Raw genomic sequence first — 20,205 nt, 5'->3', positions numbered from 1 at the left:
CAGGTTCAGGAAGTTTGGATCCAGAAATAAAAAATTAGCAGGGCAATGGGCAAGAACCCATCGGAGGTGGACTACACAGGGGCATTACATTCAGGCTGGGTGACAAGCAGGATTAAAACAGCGGCAAGATGGGCATCAGTCAAGAAAACATCAGCGGCAAGCTTGGACATCAAGAACAGGTTTAGCAGGCACCATGTTATCAGGCTGGGAAAAGGGCACTGGGTCATCTGGCTAGGCAAAGGGCACCGGGTCACCTGGCTGGGCAAAGGGCATCGGGTCATCTGGTTGGGCAGCAGGCTCCAGGTCATCTGGCTGGGCAGCAGGCTCCGGGTCATCAGGCTGGGCAGAAGGCCCTGGGTCATCAGGCTGGGCAGCAGGCCCCCGGTCATCAGGCTGGGCAGCAAGCATAGGCACATCAAGCTGGGCAACAAGCACAGGCACAGCAAGCTGGGCAGCAGGCATAGGCACATCAAGATGGGCAGCAGGCACATCAAACTGGGCAGCAGACAGAGGCACATCAAGCAGGACAGAGGCACATCAATTTGGGCAGCAGTCAGAGGCACATAAGGCTGGGCAGCGGATAGAGGCACATCAGGCTGGGCAGCAGACAGAGGTACATCAGGCTGGGCAGCAGACAGAGGCACATCAGGCTGGGCAGCAGCCAGAGGCACATCAGGCTAGGTAGCAGACAGAGGCACATCAGGCTGGGCAGCAGACACTGTCATCTTGCTGTGCAGTAGGCTTCAGGTCATCTGGCTGGGTAGCAGGCTTCGGGTCATCTGGCTGAACAGCAGACACTGAAACATCAGGCTGGGCAGTGAGTACCGATTCAGCAGGCTGGGTAACGGGTACCAGCTCAACAAACTGGGTAATGGGCACCAGCCTAGTAAGCTGGGTAACAGGCCCTGGCTCAGCAAGCTGAGTAACGGTCACCGGCTTCGCAAGCTAAATGACGGATACTGGCTTAACAGGCCGGGTGACGGGCACCGGTTCAGCAAGGTGGGTAGCAGGCACTGGATTCGCAGACTGGGTAATGGGCACCGGCTCCGCAGGCTGGGTAATGGGCACCGGCTCCATAGGTTGGGCAACGGCACCAGCTCCACAGGCTGGGTAACGGGCACCGTCTCCACAGGCTGGGATACGGGCACCGAAAGTTCAGGCTGGGAAACGGGAACCGGAACTTCAGGCTGGGAAACGGGCAGCGGAACTTCAGACTGGGGCGGATCAGCTTGTGTGGGGGCAGGATTGGATACTGGCATGTGGCATCCCCAACCCGGTATGGGTTGGGGAAAACTTCCGCCTCTTTTTGGTTTTAGCCACTGAAGATTTGTATGTGGACACAGGGCTGTAGGTAGTAGATGCAGCTGGTAGAGGCAAAGAGCAGAAGGATGGTAAAACAGAGGGAGCAGATTTTGAAGGGAGATTTAGTGGAGCTGATGGAGGCAGCCGAGAAGAAGCAGGAGGGTTAAAGGCAGGATAGGTGCAGCAGGAGGAAACAGGGTTCTGGTACTTCATTGGTAGAAGGGTTTGTTGGGCAGCAACTGTGGTTGTTAGGGGTTTTATTGTCCACAAGGTGTCAATTTCACCTAATGCAAGTGGAAAGCACAGACAGGAAATGATGTTAGGCTGAAACAGGAAGTTCTGGGTGAGAGGTGATTCGAAAGGAAGTAGAGAGGAGACATTGCTGGAACTGGCAGCAGAGGAGGTAATAAGATATTATTTTATATTTACACCCAGTAATCCCCCCCGTCATGTCCGTCCTCTTCCTCCATAGTCACTGTGATGGCATGTGCACAAATATCCAACTGTCCATCCAGAGCCTCTGGTTTATAGACCGGATACTTCCTAAATATAGAACCATTTATCCAACTGTCCGCCCAGATCCTCTGGTTTATAGACCGGATACATCCTAAATATAGAGCCATTTATCCAACCGTCCACCCAGATCCTCTGGTTTATAGACCGGATACATCCTAAATATAGAACCATTTATCCAACTGTTCATCCAGAGCCTCTGGTTTATAGACCGGATACATCCTAAATATAGAGCCATTTATCCAACTGTCCACCCAGATCCTCTGGTTTATAGACCGGATACATCCTAAATATAGAGCCATTTATCCAACCGTCCACCCAGATCCTCTGGTTTATAGACTGGATACATCCTAAATTTAGAACCATTTATCCAACTGTCCATCCAGATCCTCTGGTTTATAGAGCGGATACATCCTAAATATAGAGCCATTTATCCAACTGTCCATCCAGAGCCTCTGGTTTATAGACCGGATACATCCTAAAAATAGAGCCATTTATCCAACCGTCCACCCAGATCCTCTGGTTTATAGACCAGATACATCCTAAATATAGAACCATTTATCCAACTGTCCAAGCTGGTTAATTGTTGATGGGTTTTCAGAGTCTGTAGATCTTGAGCAAAGAGACCATTTATTCAGTGCCCCCCCCGAATAGGTAAGAATGAACACTCTTGATTTTACATGGGTCTGTTGGATATCCAGGTGACAGTCACTCTTTGAAACTCGATTAAAGCAAAATGTTTTATGTTAGGTTTGGACAGAGTGGCGGGGGGGGGGGGGGGGGGGGTTACAACCTTTGCAGAGTTTTTATTTCTCTCTGTGCCCCTGTTGGGCATATTACCTTCATTTATTATCTGCTTAAAGAGAAGGGCTTTCCGCATTGACCACCTCAATGAGGATGGACGAGGACCAGATTCAGATGGAGGAAAGGATATTGGACCTCACCCTGGAGATCATCTACCTGCTGACCGGAGAGGTGAGGAGGATTCTGGGAGGTCACATGACATCACTCTTATCTCTATTAGTAGAACAGACCTGCCGGGGAGCTGTAATAAAATCCCGGTAGTGTTATGACATCACTGTTGGTCTTTTTTTTTTCTATAGATACTACCTCCTGAAAAGTCTTCTGGCCAGGTGACCATTAAGGTGCATCCACCTCTTTCCCTGACAATTGAGAGAAACAAGAAGGTTCTTGAAGTCACCAACGAGATCATTGAGCTGCTGACAGGAGAGGTGAGGAGGATTCTGGGAATTCTGGGACATTATCCAGTAACAGACAAGGGATGTGTCTGGATGGTGACTGTATCATTGTGTGTGTCAGGTTCCTATAAGGTGTCAGGATGTCACTGTCTATTTCTCCATGGAGGAGTGGGAGTATTTAGAAGGACACAAGGATCTCTACAAGGACGTCATGATGGACAATCAGCCGCCCCTCACATCACCGGGTAAGAGGAGACTTTATTGTAAAGGAGAGAGCAGTACTGAGGCTCCACCTAGATCCCCCATCATCTGATAAACACATAGAAACAATGTATTCAGTCAGTGTGTGTGTTTCCTACAGATGGATCCAGTAATAGGAACCCACCAGAGAGATGTCCCCGTCCTCTGTATTCCCGGGATTCCACACAGGAAGGTCACACCATCCCCCACCATCATCAGGTAGGTGGACCTGGGTGCCTAGATCTTCACCGTGATTCTAAACTTTGTGAGATGACATTATTTAATGTAGCATATTGTTAATAATACTTCCTTCTCACAACCATCAATTTCAATCATTTTTTGGGGTTTAGAGCGGAGACCTGATTCATATAAAAACTGAGATAAAAGAGGAAGAAGAAGAGACGTATTCGATGGGTGATCAGCAGCCTACGGAGAAGGTGGAGATGACTACGAATAATAAACTGGGGCAATCTTCTCTTGATATCGGCACAGGTAATGAACATTAAGGCTGATAAAGTTGTAAATTTTCCTTCTTTAACCACTTGCCGCCCCCGCCCCGCCCGGGTGGCTCTCGTTCTGGGTGGACGTCATATGACGGCCTCCCAGAACGGCTGCTCTTGCGTGCAGCCACACCGTGTTGCTAAGACACGGCGCGACCCCGATCTTCGTAGGATTACAAAACAATATTATAGGTATCATTTGGGATGTTATCCGGGGCGGCCCGTCCATTAAGGGTGCGAGGGCACCCCCCCCCCCCGTCCATCACCACCTCCGCTATCCATGCATCTGGCCCCTTTGAGGACACCGATGCATGGATTAGAATGCGGAGGGGCTGTTTTTTTGAAGCACCGATTTAGGCTGGATTCACACCTATGCATTTTTAGGGCATTTTGCAGATTTGCACTACAGAACCTGTTCCATAGGAAACCGTGCTAAATGGAATGTAATGCAAATATGCAAAAAGCACTAAAAATGTATAGCTCTAATAGGCTTCAATGTAGGGTGGGCTCGGGTCGCAGAGCGTGCGCTCCGATCCCACCCAGGAGTGTTATGCCGCGTACACACGAATGTACTTTTCAAGGGACTAGGTCCGATAGACTTTCGACGGAGTTCTGACGGAGTTCTGACAGAGTTCTGACGGACTTTCCGAATGAACGGACTTGGCCACACACAATTGCACCAAAGTCCGACGGATTCGAACGTGATGACGTACGACCGGACTAGAATAAGGAAGTTCATAGCCAGTAGCCAATAGCTGCCCTCGCGTCGGTTTTTGTCTGTTGGACTAGCATACACATGAGCGGATTTCTCGGTAGGAACTGGGTCCGGCGGAGTTCCGGCGGAAAAATTTGAAACATGTTCCATTTCTAAAGTCTGTCGGATTTTTGCAAATCAAAAGTCTGCTGCAGCCCTCACACGATCGAATGGTCTGCCGGAATTGTTCCGTCGGACCTTTTGATGTTGAAAAGTCTGGTCGTGTGTACGCGGCATTACAACAGCGATTCAATATTCTCTGTTGTAACACTGATCCTCCTCCCGGGCCAATCAGGAAGCTGGGTTTGACACTGGTCACCCGTGTGGCTGAAAGGACAGGCGATCCTATTGGATGCCTAGGCGGAGGAAGGGAGGAGCTGGAAGTCACCATGGAGGAGAGCACACTAGGAGTTGAGCCGCTGCATCCCATGGCCTGCCACCCACCAGGATGGGGTAAGTGCCAGACCGACCAGCAAACAGCGAGGGGTGGATGCCGTTCGGGGTGGGGGATAGGTTGTTGTTTGTTTGCCGCCCTGCCAAAAAAAAAAAAAAAAAAAAAACACCAGCCGCCACTGGACGTTGTATATAGTTTGAGTTTCAATATACTTTGAATGTAAAACATGAAACAATGTATCTAAAACCTGTTTTCCAACAGATGGACGCTATTTCGGGAATATCTCAGAAAGACCTCTTTCAACATCTGGACTTAAATTGGAAGATAGTGGCGCCGTAGAACATTTTCCAGGAATGGATCCCATTACTCGCAGGCCTTACCCTTTGGAGGGCTCAATGGATCCTTCTAATTCTGAAGAATCTACTGGTGGTTCACATCTTGTTCCTTCAGATCTACGTCTGAGGTCTCACAGTTCAATGGATCCCTCAAATCCCGAGACGTTATCTGATCAATCCCATACTGTTACTCAAGATATACATCTGAGGTCTCAGCGTATGGATCCATCAACAGGTCCATCTAATCCCAAGAAATCTTCTGATCAATCCCATACTGTTACTCCAGATCTAGAATCTCGACGTATGGATACATCGACAGGCCCATCCAATCCAGAGAAATCTTCTGATACATCACTTACTGTTACTCCAAATATACATCCGAGATCTCAGAATACGGATCGGTCAACAGATCCACCCCAACCCGTGACATCATCAGAAAACTCGCGTACCGTCACTCCAGATAAACATCTAAGATCTCAGAGTGCGGAGAGGTCAACAGATCCACCAAATCTCAAGGAATCCTCCATAAGCCATGAAGCAGTTCCCTCAAGCGAGGGTGTCATGTCGTGCTTGGGGTGCGGGAAAACGTTCACCATGCAATCCGAACTTCTTCTACATCTTCGATCTCACACCAGCGTGACCTACACCTGTTCGGAGTGCGGGAAGCCTTTCAGCGAGAAAAGCGAACTTCGCTCCCATCAGAAAATTCACACGGGTGAGAAAGCTTCCTCTCACGCGGGGGAGAGCCCAATGTCGTGTTTGGGGTGCGGGAAATCTTTCACGACCAGACCCGAACTTCTTGCGCATCTCAGGTCTCACACCAAAGTGACCTACACCTGTTCAGAGTGCGGGAAATCTTTCACCGAGAAGAGCGAGCTTCTCGCGCACCAGAAAAGTCACAATCCTTATTCGTGCACCGAGTGCGGGAAGTCTTTCACTCTGAAAGGGGATTTCACCAGGCATCAGAGGGTTCACACGGGGGAGCGCCCTTTTTCTTGCACCGAGTGCGGGAAAAGTTTCACTCAAAAGGCGAACCTTGTCATACACCAGAGAATTCACACGGGCGAGCGCCCTTTTAAGTGTTCAGAGTGCGAGAAATGTTTTCCAGACAAGGGAAAGCTTACGGCACACCAGAGAGTTCACACAGGTGAGCGGCCTTATTCGTGTTCAGAGTGCGGGAAGCGCTTCGACCAAAAGGGGAAACTTATTAGACACCAGAGAAGTCACACGGGAGAACGTCCCTATTCATGTGCAGAGTGCGGGAAATGTTTTACACTTAAAAGCAATCTAAATACACACCAGAAAACACACGCCCGTTGATTTATGTTGACGAATGTACTATGTTATTTAACAGGTGGAAATCGCTCCATCCATTGAACAACCGTCTGATATAAAAAAAAAACGACTTTTTAAAGTCCCTATAAAAGTCACATTCATGGAGACTCGACTGGTGAGATCTTCCTGCTGCAGTTTCTGACCACCTTGGAATGATAGGGGGAGTAAGGTTGGATGGTTTCAATCTCTCCGGCATCTTCAAATACCGGATCGAACATCTGATGTCGAAGATTTTGAAACAAAGGAATCCAGTGTTTCAACTCAAACGTTTTTAGACGATGAAAGCTCACGGGTTTTGAGATCTAACACAAAGCCAAAGCTCTTCAGTCAATAGGACGGGGCTGTCCATTGTAAGCTAACGTTTCACTTTCTATTTTACAGTTTTATCACGAATAGATGATGTGTTGATAACATTTCCTGAAGAAATGTCCGTAATGTATCCAGCCTAATGGATGCAAACACGATCATTACATTAAATGTGGTACGATCCTATCAAAATTTTGTCTTTTAAGGGCTCATTTACACTTGCTTCGACTTCAACACACATCAAAGCGCCTACTGCTTCAACATGCTTTTTTGATGCTTCGGTGGTGGGTGCTTTGATGGGGCTTCCGTGGAGCTTTCATGATGCTTCAGTGGTGCTTCGATGATACTTCTGTGGTGCATTGATGATCCTTTGGTGGTGCTTCGATGATACTTTGGTGGTGCTTCGATGATACTTTTTTTTTTTTTTTTGAAATTATTTTTATTAATTTGCAAGTAAAACAATAAAACAACCTACAGCCTATTGGGCATACCCAGGCTGATTATTACAAAACCCCCCCTGAGTCAAACAATCAGGGAACAACCAATGAACCCTCCCCCTCCCCCCTCCCGATACACCGCCACCGGCGTGTGCATCCAAACAGAAAAAAGAAATACCCCCCCTCCCCCTGTACGCTCCAGCACCACTGCACATTACTCAGGACAGTTACTTAATTCGCCCATGCTCCACCGCAGTCCACACTCAGACCCAGGATAAAATATGCATGCATCACCCTTCACCTACCAATCCCCTATTGCCCACGTAAATAATGACCCAAGGTTACATGAATAGCACACAACTTAGAACTCTTCCCCTAGTCACTAATGAAACTCCATCAGTCCGGATTCAAGTCAGCGTTGGTGTCGCGCGACTCCGTCCAAATGCCCCATACTTTATGAAATTTAGTGCCACACCCTCGCGAAAGGTAGGTGGCCCTGTAAAGAGGGAGAGCCGTATTCACTAAGTTCTTCCAAAAATTAATAGAGGGGGCTACCGGGGCCTTCCATTTGAGAACAATCGACTTACGGGCATAGTACAGCAATAAGCCCAGGAGTGTTCTGAGCGCTCGGCGTGTAGCCAGCGGCTCGACCAGTCCTAAGAGGCATATCTCGACCGATAAAGGTACGTTAACGGTGGTAACCGCCAGAATAAAATTAGTCACCTCCACCCAGAACCCAGCTATCTGAGGACAGCTCCAGAACATGTGTATGAAATCCGCCGAAAGTGAGTTGCATCTCCAACAAGAATCAGGGACAGATGGATAGATTCTGTGAAGACGTTGCGGAGTGTAATATACCCTATGCACTATTTTGAATTGCACCAATCTATCTCTGGCTGACACTAACTGTAGGAAAGGATACTCCCATACATCTTCCCAGTCCTCCGTGTCCAAGGAGGGAAAATCAGCTTCCCACCTTGCCCTTTGGAGTTCCAGACCGGTATGGACACCTGGGAGTAATACCTTGTAGATAGCAGACAACGGTTTGGACAGATCAACATCTCTGAGCAGAGATTCCAACCTTGAGGTGTAAAATGCGACGGGGGCATTTCCAAACTGCGATCGAAAGGCATGATTAAGTTGTAAGTATCTGAATAAGTGTGAGTTGGGCAGTGTATACTGTTGTTTCAGCCTGTCAAAGGTCTGAATTTTGCCCTCAACACAGAGTTGATCAATATATTTAATACCCCTGCTTGCGTGCTTCGATGATACTTTGGTGGGGCTTTGATGATGCTTCAGTGGTGCTTCGATCGTGCTTTGATGGTGCTTCAATGATACTTCTGTGGTGCTTTGATGATCCTTTGGTGGTGCTTTGATGATGCTTTAGTGGTGCTTTGATGATGCTTTGGTGGAGCTTTGATGATGCTTCAGTGGTGTTTCGATGATGCTTTGATGGTGCTTCGATGATACTTCTGTAGTGCTTTGATGATGCTTTGGTGGGGCTTCGATGATGCTTCCGTGGTGCTTCGATGGTGCTTTGATAGTGCTTTGATGATGCTTTGGTGGGGCTTCGATGATGCCTCCATGGTGCTTTGATGATGCTTCAGTGGTGTTTCAATGATACTTTGATGGTGCTTCGATGATACTTCCGTGGTGCTTCGTTGATGCTTCCGTGGTGCTTCGATGATGCTTTGAGGATACTTCCGTGGTGCTTTGGTGATGCTTCGCTGGTGCTTTGATGATGCTACGCTGGTGCTTTGTTGCTTCCATGGTGCTTTGATGATGCTTCAGTGGTGCTTTGATGATGCCTTGGTGGTGCTTTCGATGATGCTTTTATGGGGCTTTGATGATGCTTCCGTGGTGCTTCGATGATACTTTGGTGGGGCTTCGATGATGCCTCCATGGTGCTTTGATGATGCTTCAATGATACTTTGATGGTGCTTCGATGATACTTCCGTGGTGCTTTGATGGTGCTTTGATGATGCTTCGGTGGTGCTTTGATGATGCCTCCATGGTGCTTTGATGATGCTTCAATGATACTTTGATGGTGCTTCGATGATACTTCCGTGGTGCTTTGATGCTTTGGTGGTGCTTCGATGATGCTTCGGTGGTGCTTTGATGATGCCTTGGTGGTGCTTTTGATGATGCTTCCGTTGTGCTTTAATAAAGCTTTGCAGATGCTCTGTGTGTGTATGTGTATATCTCATACAGGCTAGTTTACACTTGCATCAAAACAAGGCTTCGGACACGCTTTGTTAAAGTTCTCTGAATGCCAGTCAAAGCTCCTGTCACTAAATAAAATGGTTAGCTTACAGTCCTATATAGACCTTGCTTTTGCTTGGGGCTTTGATGAGGCTGTGGTGGAGCTTTGGTGAGGCTTTGATGAGGCTTCAGTGGGGCTTCATCATAGACTTCTATGGAGGCTTTGAAAATGCTTGGAAGCACCACTAAAGTTACATGGGGTATCATTTTTGAAGCAAAGCAAAAGCAAGGTGTAAAACAGGACTGTAAGCTAACCATTTTATTTAGCGTTTTAGAATTCAGAAAGCTTTCAAAGCCTGTCCGATGCCTTGTTTATCCGCAAGTGTAAACTAGCTGCTGATGTGTGTTGAAGCCGAGGCAAGTGTAAATGAGCCCTATAAGTGCAATTTCTCCAAAACAGCTTAAGCTGAAATAAAGCCTCTCCAAAAGCTTCAGGTGCTTCAAGCAGGCCTTGTCATAGGTTTCCAGGGAGGCTTTGAAACATGACATGGGATATAATTTTTGAAGCGAAGCAAACACAAAGTGTAAACAGGACTGTGAGCTCACCATTTTATTTAGTGACAGGAGCTTTGACTGGCGTTCAGAGAGCTTTAGTGTTGAAAATATTTTTATTAAGACATGTCAAGTAAAAACAATAAACAGTAACCATCATGAGGCATATACAGACAGGAACAGTAACAGAGGTACAAATACAAGAGATCGGCTAACGACATTCGCGTTCAGAGAGCTTTAAAAAAGCACGTCTGAAGCCTTGTTTTGAAGCAAGTGTACTTGCTTTGACTTCAGCACATATTATAGCGCCTAAAGCTTCAACATGCTTTTTTGATGCTTCGATGGTGCTTTTTTTTTTTAAGCTCTAATGAAGCTTGGAAGATGCCCTGTGTGTGTGGATAACCCATACTTTCAATTTCTCCAAAGAGAAGCTAAAGCTAAATTAAAGCCTCTCAAAAGCTGCAGGTGTTTCAAGCGAGCTTTGTCATAGACTTCTATGGAGGCTTTGAAGATGCCTTGAAACTAGATAGGGATACCAAACTTGGGGAGCACCGAGAGGGGACTCAGGACTACAACATATCCAATTTTGGGGCCGGACAGCTTGCCTAGGTCATCTACCATGTCGTATTCGTGGGTTCCCTTAACGTGCTCCCCAAGTTTGGTGTCCCTGTCACTTATGGTTCGGAAGCAGTGCCATCTCAAGCTGGCCAAGATTTCCCATGGAGATAGTGTATTTACATGCATTGAGAAGTGAAAAAAAAGGTATTGCTTCACTTTAAGTACATTTTTAGTTTTCCATACATGCTCTGGTCCCATTGTGTACTTAAAAGTGCCTACCACTTCAACCTGCTTTTTTAATGCTTCGGTGGTGCTTCGATGATGCTTCAGTGGTGCTTTTTTGAAGCTTTAATGAAGCTTGGCCGATGCCCTGTGTGTGTGTGTGTGTGTGTACACCCTCTTGAGAGGCTTTATTTCAGCTTTAGCTTTGCTTTGTTTTGAAGATATTGCAGGTATAATATCCATACAACTTCGATGATGCTTTGGTGGTGCTTTTTTTAAGCTTGGCAGATGCTCTGTGTGTGTATGTGTGTGTGTGTGTGTGTGTGTGTGTGTGTGTGTGTGTGTGTGTGTAACCCATACCTGCAATTTCTCCAAAGCAAAGAGAAGCTAAAGCTGAATTAAAGCCTCTCAAAAGCTGCAGGTTTTTCAAGCGAACTTTGTCATAGCCTTCTATGGAGGCTTTGAAGACACTTTGAAAATAGACAGGGATACCAAACTAACTGTGTTATGGATATCTTATACCTGCAATATCTTCAAAGCAAAGCTAAAATAAAGCCTCTCAAAAAAGCTGCAGTTGCTTCAAGTGGAGCGTTGTCATAGACTTCTATGGAGGCTTTGAAGCACAACTCAAGCGACATGGGGTATCATTTTTTGAAGTGAAGAAAGCAAGCGCGAGGTGTGAACAGGACTGTGAGCTCACCATTTTATTTAACAGAGAGCTTTAAACAAGCGCGTCCAATGCCGCGTTTTGAAGCAAATGTGAAGGAGCCCTTACTAATCTATCATTTTCACGGTTGCTATTGGCTGTTTTCAATTGTTCTGTCTTTTGAGGTACTGAAGAAGTTGGCTCGTCATTGGTTGACTCGTATAATTAAATAAAATCTATATTTGATCTTCTTTACTTTTTTTTTTTAAGCAAAAATTTATTTAGAGTAAGACTTTTTTTTTTCTGCGTGTGTGTGTACAGTGGAACCTTGGTTTACGAGTAACGCGGTTAACGAGCGTTTTGAAATACGAGTAATTTTTTTAAATTATTATTCTGACTCGGTTTGCGAGTATTGTCTCGCAAAATTAGCAGAATTCAAGCCAATGGGGTGTGCAGTACCGCATTTGGCCAGAGGTGCGGGTGGCGCCGGGGACACACGGAATGGTTCGGAGCCATTCGGAAATACTCAGAATTACTTGGAAACACTCCGTTCCTGAGCCTTTCTGAGGCTTTCCGAGTTCAGCCGAGCTGTCTCTTAGGCCGCGTACACACGCGCGGACTGTTCGCCCAACCTTGTCCGCTGAACAGTGTTTGGGCGGACAGTCCGCTCGTGTGTGGGGCTTCAGCGGACAGTTTCAGCGGACAGTTGGCCGAACAAGGTCTTACGGAAATTCCGAAAAACTGTCCGCTGAAACAAGGTTTCAGCGGACTGTTCGCTCGTGTGTAGGCTTGTTCGGCCAACTAAGTCTCGCGCATGCTCAGAAAGGATTTCCACGTCGGAAGGTTGCATTGCAGTGTATAGGACGTCGTATTTTTCGTCCCGTCGTACGTGCCGTTCACGTCATCGCGCACGGTTTCAGCAAACTGTTCGTCCGTCGTGTGTGGCCATGTCCGTCCATGCTAAGTTTGAGCGGACTGTTCGCTCAAACTGTTGGACGGACAAAGTTGGGCCAACAGTCCGCGCGTGTGTACGCGGCCTTAGTGTTTTCAAGTCTGTCCGTCGCCCCCCTCCACTTCTGGCCACATGCGGTATTGCATGTAATAATCAATACAGAACAAATTATCTTCGTTACCATTGAGAAACTCTCTTTGATATGCGAGTGCTTTGGACTACAAACATTCTCCTGGAACGGATTATGCTCATAATCCGAGGTTCCACTGTATTGGCTATTTTAATGTTCTACAATCAGAACTCGCCACGCTCTACGCAGGTGTGTACAGAATATGTGAGGAGGATTGGTGTTGCGGCTAGCATTCCCATAAGCCTGATACATATATCCTGTAAGGCAGTGGTCCCCAACCTCCCCGGCACCAGGGATTGGCCGTTGAAAGTCAACACCCCATGGTCCGGAGGCAGGGGGTGCAGAGGAGGAGAGGGGGGGGGGGGATTGCAGCCTGTAGTAGTAGATCTATAAAATATATCTGTATCTTTTAAAGTTTCACTTTAGATAGTCAAAGCACAGCAGCTGAGAGTATACACTCATCACACACTTTATTAGGTACACCTTTGATAGTACCGGGTTGCATCCCCTGTTGCCTTCATTCTTCGTAGCATAGATAACACGGTGTTGGTAACATTCCTCAGCGATTTTGGTCCATAATGACATGATAGCATCACACAGTTGCTGTAGATTTGTCACCCAAAGGTTTGGACTGAGATGTGGTGAGTGTGGAGGCCAGTGGAGGACAGTGGCCTCATTGTCCAGTGGTGAGATGATTGGAGCTTTGTGACATGGTGCATTATCCTGCTGGAAGGAGCCATCAGAAGATGGAGACACTGTAGTCATAAAGGGAAGGACATGATCGGCAACAATACTCAGGTAGGCCGCGGCAATAAAACCATACTCAGTTGGTACTATAAAACAATAAAAATGTGGTTGCATAAGTGTGCACACCCTATTATAACTGGGGATGTAGCTGTGTTCGGAATTAAGCAATCACCTTCAAACTGATGTTAAATAGGAGTTAGCCCCAAATAAAGTTCAGCTGTTTCAGTAGGTCTTTCCTGACATTTTCTTAGTCGCATCCTACAGCAAAAGCCATGGTCCGTAGAGAGCTTCCAAAGCATCAGAGGGGTCTCATTGTTAAAAGGTATCAGTCAGGAGAAGGGTACAAAAGAATTTCCAAGGCATTAGATATACCATTCTTCATACTGTATGTCTGGGCTATGGGGTAGAGTGACAAGACGGAAGCCGTTTCTTACGAAGAAAAACATCCCAGCTCGGCTAAATTCTGCAAAAACGCATCTGAAGTTTCCCAAAAGCATGTGGGAAAATGCAGTGAGCGGTGAGAGATGGAAGTGCAGGTGTGGTGGGTCGAAAGAGAAGGTGGGGGTGCAGATGCAGTGGGTAGTGAAAAAGGGGGGGTGCATGGTGAGAGAAAGGTTGAAGGGGCAGTAGCCAGCAAGAGAAATGGGCTTCAGGTGTGATGAAAGAAGGGGAAGGGTAGGTGGAGAGGGTGGATAGTGAGGGGGGGGGGGTGTGCAGGTGGGTGGTGGGATATAGGGGGGTTGCCACCCAATCTGGAAAGTGTCCCAGTGTGCACGTGTGACGTTTATGATTCTTCAGATCTGACATTTGATCCGGCCTAACTCCTTCCTATAACCTCAGGAGATCCTAAGTTTACTTTTTTTGCTTGGAGAGCTTGAACCCATCAGGCGATACAACAGGAGCTTCAGTAACTGAAAACATATCTCAAGATCCATTCTAAGAGCCTGTTTCCGCTCTTTTTGCAAATCTCCAACCCACCACTGGAGTCATCTTCCTTCCCAAGAGCTTAGACCTCTCTGTTGCCCACCACTGGAGTTGTCTTCCTTCCCCGGAGCTTAGACCTCCCTGTTGCCCACCACTGGAGTTGTCTTCCTTCCCCGGAGCTTAGACCTCCCTGTTGCCCACCACTGGAGTCATCTTAATTCCCAAGGGTTTAGACCTCCCTGTTGCCCACCACTGGAGTCGTCTTCCTTCCCCAGAGCTTAGACCTCTCTGTTGCCCACCACTGGAGTTGTCTTCCTTCCCCAGAGCTTAGACCTCCCTGTTGCCCACCACTGGAGTCATCTTAATTCCCAAGGGTTTAGACCTCCCTGTTGCCCACCACTGGAGTCATCTTAATTCCCAAGGGTTTAGACCTCCCTGTTGCCCACCACTGGAATTGTCTTCCTTCTCAAGAGCTTAGACCTCCCAGTTGACCACCACTGGACTCATCTTCCTTCCAAAGGGCTTAAACCTCTCGGTTCCCACCACTGGACTCATCTTCCTTCCAAAGGGCCTAGGCAAATTCTACTAATAATTACCATATCTAAAGTGCACAATATATTAGTGTGATGGCCACTGGGAGAAATGGTCACTTAGGAGACGGATCCTTACCTTTGTGGTCATTGGGCGGAATCCCCCCACCTTACAGATAGCTAGCAAGATCACTAATGCCAGTGGTTACTAAACTGAGAGACAGAAGTTTCTCAATGAACCCCAGGCAACTGCTGGTGGACCCCTCAGGGTTCCACTGAAACCTGGTTGAAAATTGCTGGTCTAAACTGTAACCCAAAATAATATATATATGTTCAAAGACCCAGTATAGGAACTAACTAGTGTAATCATATAAGGCAGGGGTCTCCAAACTAAGGGCCATATCCTGATTAGGGATCAAGGTCAGCAGAGACTGTCTATGGTCTCCGCTTCTGATATAAGGAGAGGGGGTTCTGATGGAGACCCTGATGTAAGGGGGGACATCGAGGGTAGGCTTTGATGTAGGAGGTGCTCTGAAGGGTACCCAAATGTAAGGGTAGACTCTGATGGGGACCTTGATGTAAGAGGAGATGTCTAAGGCAGACGTTAATGTAAGGGTGCTCTGAAGAGAACCTTAAAGAGGAAGTAAACCCTGATGAGTTTACTTCCTCTTTCATTCCCTGCAAAGGCAAAGCATAATGGACTACTATGCATCGCATAGTAGTCCATTATGTGTCACTTACCTGACACAGGAGCCAGCAGTGTCACCGCTGTCCCCTGTAGTTCGGCGCATCCATCTTCTCGGTGGGGTCTCGCAGCTCCGCCTCTGTCATTCGACAAAGCCGCGATGACGTCACTACCGCGCTAGCGCATGGGAGCCGAGACACGCGGCATTGCGCGGCATCCTCGTCATCGAGGATGCCACGCTCAGTGCGCGCCGCTGTCTACGGCGCATGCGTCGTAGACAGCGTTGCCGATTTCTGGCAAATATCTCCTAAACCGTATAGGTTTGGGAGATATTTTTTGGACCTACAGGTAAGCCTTAATCTAGGCTTACCTGTAGGTCAAAGTGGTTTGTAAGGGTTTACAACCACTTTAATGTAAGGGTGGACTCTGATGGAGAATCTGATGTAAGGGCAGACTCTGATGTAAGGGGGGCTCTGAAGGGGACCCTAATGTAAGGATGGACTCTAATAAGGACACTAATGTAAGAGAGGTTGTCTAATGCCGCGTATACACGCCCGGACTTTCCGGCAGACTAGGTCTGACGGAATCAGTCAGTCGGACAATCCAAGCGTGTGTGGGCTAATCCAATTGTTCGTAAAAAAAAAAAAATCGGACGGACCTAGAAATAGAACATGTTTCAAATCTGTCCGGCAGACTCAATTCCTATCTGGAAAACGGTTCGTCTGTATGCTGGTCCGACGGACCAAATACGACGCAAGGGAAGCTATTGGCTACCGGCTATTGAACTTACTTTTTTAGTCCCGTCTTACATCATAACGTTCAAAACGAATGGACTTTCGAACAGACCTAGTCCGTTCGTGTGTGGCCAAGTCCGTTCGTCCGGAAAGTCCATTGGAACTCCGCCGAAAGTCCGTCGGACCTAGTCTGCCGGAAAGTCCGGTCGTGTGTACACGGCATAAGGCAGACTTTTATGTAGGGTGCTCTGAAGGGTTAGCTTAATAGCTTAATGTAAGGATGGACTCTGATGGGGAATCTGATGTAAGGGGGGCCTCCTATGGCAGATTCTGATGTGAAGGGGACCCTAATGTAAAGGGGGGGATCCTGATGTATGGGGGATGTCCAAGACAGACTTTGATGTAAAGAGGCTCTGAAGGGGACCTTAGTGTAAGCGTGGATTTTGATGGGGACCCTGATGTAAGGGGGGACTTCCAAGGCAGACTTTGATGTAAGGGGGCTCCAAAGGGGACCCTAATGTAAGGGAGGACTCTGATGGGGACCCTGATGTAAGGGGGGACTTCTAAGGCAGACTCTGCTGTAAGGGGGCTCTGAAGGGGGCCCTAATGTAAGGGGGACTCTGATGTATAGGGAGGACTCTGATGGGGACCGTGATGTGTGGGCCACTCTGATATAATGCCGATTATGATAAGGACCCAGATGCAAAGGGGACCCTAATGGGGATCCTTTTCCGACCATGATTTTTTGCAAAATCTACAGTGCAGCCGTACTGAAAAGTTTGGAAACCCCTGATATGATTGAGAGGAAACTTCCACAACCCTCATCCAGTGTGTAACCTTAACGACAGTCTGAAGTAATGTTCTGGAGAGAATCTCTATCCTATTCATGTGTACCCCAAAATCCATCAGGTAACCATACCACGGGGAGCTCAGGGGGATATTTTCCATCATGTTTTTCCCACAGATAGTCTGAAAGGACAGCAGAGGCCATGGGAAAGCAATTTATTAATCCTATGTACATAATATTAATACATTTTACAGACGTAACAAACACTTACACCATCTGACCCAGGTTATACCTTCCCAGCTTCCGCAGAGGAGTTAACATTAAGGTAGGACTACAGTCAACAATGAAACTAGGCCATGCAATGAAAACCCAACACTTATTAAAAACGTCAGTACTTGTTTGTATAAATGGGGCAAACGATGTTTGTTGTGTACCCAGGATCCCGGCATCTGATTACTTGCAGATCTACATCCTTTAACAGGGTGACTATGCAGCACCAACAACATAAAGGGGCTACACGGTCAGCCTTTGCATCGCACCACTCAAGATCGGGGCGCGGTCACGTCGCAGCGGGCATGCCTGCAATCAGAGGCTAGTGTGGAATGACAAGCCCTAAGCTTGTCAAGCCGTGTAACGGTCAAACTTATGCCCCGCCTGGTTCCTTTCAAATGCTGCATACACACGACCGGACTTTGACGGACTTGGTCCGGCGGACAATCCGACCGACTTTACAGCTGAGATCCGCCTGACTTTCAAATGAACGGCCACACGCGATCACTCCAAAAGTCAGACGGATTCGAACATGATGACGTAGAATAAGGAAGTTCATAGCCAGTAGCCAACAGCTGCCCTAGCGTCGGTTTTAGTCCGTCGGACTAGCACACAGACGAACGGATTGTCCGCTAAAAGCCGAGGCCGGCGGACAAATTTGAAGCCAGTCTTATTTCTAGGTCCGCCGGACTTTTGGGAAGAAAAAGTCCGCTGGAGCCCTCACACAATCGAATTGTCCGATGGACTCTGGTCCGCCGGAAAGTCCCATCGTGTGTATGCGGGAAAGGGGTGACTACACAGTTCCAACCTCATACAAAGGGCTTTGCTGTCCTGCTATTCCAAGTTTCGGAAGTTCCTCCACCGGCAAACTTGCTCCTCCATGTCTTTATGGACCTCGCTTTGTGCACTGGTGGGCAGTCATGTTGGAACAGGAAGGGCCCATCCCCAAACTGTTCCCACAAAGTTGGGAGCATGAAATTGTCCAAAATGTATTGGTATGCCGACGCCGTAAGAGTTCCCTTCACTGGAACTAAGGGGCCAATCCCATTTACAGTGCCTTGCTAAAGTATTCGGCCCCCTTGAACTTTTCAACCTTTTGCCACATTTCAGGCTTCAAACATAAAGATATAAAATTTTTATTTTTTGCGAAGAATCACCAACAAGTGGGACACAATTGTGAAGTGGAACGAAATCTATTGGATTTTTGAAATTTTTTTAATAAAAAAAATGAAAAGTGGGGCGTGCAAAATTATTCGGCCCCCTTGTGTTAATACTTTGTAGAGCCACCTTTTGCTGCGATTACAGCTGCAAGTCGCTCGGGGTATGTCTCTATCAGTTTTGCACATCGAGAGACTGAAATTCTTGCCCATTCTTCCTTGCAAAACAGCTCGAGCTCAGTGAGGTTGGATGGAGAGCGTTTGTGAACAGCAGTTTTCAGCTCTTTCCACAGATTCTCGATTGGATTCAGGTCTGGACTTTGACTTGGCCATTCTAACACCTGGATACGTTTATTTGTGAACCATTCCTTTGTAGATTTTGCTGTATGTTTGGGATCATTGTCTTGTTGGAAGATAAATCTCCGTCCCAGTTTCAGGTCTTTTGCAGACTCCAACAGGTTTTCATCCAGAATGGTCCTGTATTTGGCTGCATCCATCTTCCCCTCAATTTTAACCATCTTCCCTGTCCCTGCTGAAGAAAAGCAGGCCCAAACCATGATGCTGCCACCACCATGTTTGACAGTGGGGATGGTGTGTTGAGGGTGATGAGCTGTGTTGCTTTTACGCCAAACATATCGTTTTGCATTGTGGGCAAAAAGTTTGATTTTGGTTTCATCTGACCAGAGCACCTTCTTCCACATGTTTGGTGTGTCTCCCAGGTGGCTTGTGGCAAACTTTAGACGAGACTTTTTATGGATATCTTTGAGAAATGGCTTTCTTCTTGCCACTCTTCCATAAAGGCCAGATTTGTGCAGTGTACGACTGATTGTTGTCCTATGGACAGACTCTCCCACCTCAGCTGTAGTTCTCTGCAGTTCATCCAGAGTGATCATGGGCCTCTTGGCTGCATCTCTGATCATTCTTCTCCTTGTCTGAGCTGAAAGTTTAGAGGGACGGCCAGGTCTTGGTAGATTTGCAGTGGTCTGATACTCCTTCCATTTCAAAATGATTGCTTGCACAGTGCTCCTTGGGATGTTTAAAGCTTGGGAAATCTTTTTGTATCCAAATCCGGCATTAAACTTCTCCACAACAGTATTACGGACCTGCCTGGTGTGTTCCTTGGTCTTCATGATGCTCTCTGCGCTTTCAACAGAACCCTGAGACTATCACAGAGCAGGTGCATTTATACAGAGACTTGATTACACACAGGTGGATTCTATTTATCACCATCAGTCATTTAGGACAACATTGGATCATTCAGAGATCCTCGCTGAACTTCTGGAGTCAGTTTGCTGCACTGAAAGTAAAGGGGCCGAATAATTTTGCACGCACCACTTTTCCGTTTTTTATTTGCTAAAAAAGTTTAAAATATCCAATAGATTTCGTTCCACTTCACAATTGTGTCCCACTTGTTGGTGATTCTTCACAAAAAATAAAAATGTTATATCTTTATGTTTGAAGCCTGAAATGTGGCAAAAGGTTGAAAAGTTCAAGGGGGCCGAATACTTTCGCAAGGCACTGTATATTACGGTGTCCAGATCTAGAAAGCAGATTTTTGGTTGGGTGTCCCCCCTCGCCGCCCATAAGAACAATCAGCTGAACAGCCACTATGATCGTTCTTGTGGTGTAGGGAATTGCCAGCTCTAAAAGAGGATATCTGACTGATGTCTGTAACTGCACCCATCATTCAGATATCACCGCTCAAAGTTAAGGACGTCATGTGACGTACCGCGGGTGGGAAGCGGTTAACCACTTACGGACCGCCGCATATATACGTCCTAAGTTTGAAGAGGA

At 47.1% G+C, this 20,205-nt stretch overlaps 2 protein-coding genes across 2 annotated transcripts in view; one reads left to right on the top strand and one right to left on the bottom strand.

Annotated features, from left to right (window-relative positions):
* Nucleotides 1-20,205, bottom strand: part of LOC143955530 (uncharacterized) — a 234,985-nt gene that overhangs the window by 172,056 nt on the left and 42,724 nt on the right. The window lies entirely within an intron of this gene.
* LOC143955662 (uncharacterized) lies at nucleotides 1,653-7,466 on the top strand. The gene is made up of 7 exons (XM_077465765.1): nucleotides 1,653-1,705; nucleotides 2,679-2,790; nucleotides 2,919-3,047; nucleotides 3,136-3,259; nucleotides 3,376-3,473; nucleotides 3,605-3,746; nucleotides 5,164-7,466. The coding sequence occupies exons 2-7, from the start codon at nucleotides 2,707-2,709 to the stop codon at nucleotides 6,555-6,557; spliced, it is 1,971 nt and encodes a 656-aa protein (XP_077321891.1). The 5' UTR covers nucleotides 1,653-1,705; nucleotides 2,679-2,706; the 3' UTR covers nucleotides 6,558-7,466.

The sequence above is a fragment of the Lithobates pipiens genome, unplaced genomic scaffold, assembly GCF_037356315.1.
Source record: "Lithobates pipiens isolate NorthernLeopardFrog02 unplaced genomic scaffold, aLitPip1_a1.2 Scaffold_35, whole genome shotgun sequence".
Classification (NCBI taxonomy): Eukaryota; Metazoa; Chordata; class Amphibia; order Anura; family Ranidae; genus Lithobates; species Lithobates pipiens.
Note: the sequence above shows the minus strand (reverse complement) of the source record. Positions and strands in the feature narration are given on the sequence as shown.

Coding starts and splice junctions, on each gene's coding strand:
- LOC143955662 (XM_077465765.1), top strand. CDS start 2,707: ATGAGGATGGACGAGGACCAGATTCAGATGGAGGAAAGGATATTGGAC. Junction 3,474..3,604: donor CCATCCCCCACCATCATCAG/GTAGGTGGACCT, acceptor TTTGGGGTTTAG/AGCGGAGACCTGATTCATAT. Junction 3,747..5,163: donor TTCTCTTGATATCGGCACAG/GTAATGAACATT, acceptor GTTTTCCAACAG/ATGGACGCTATTTCGGGAAT.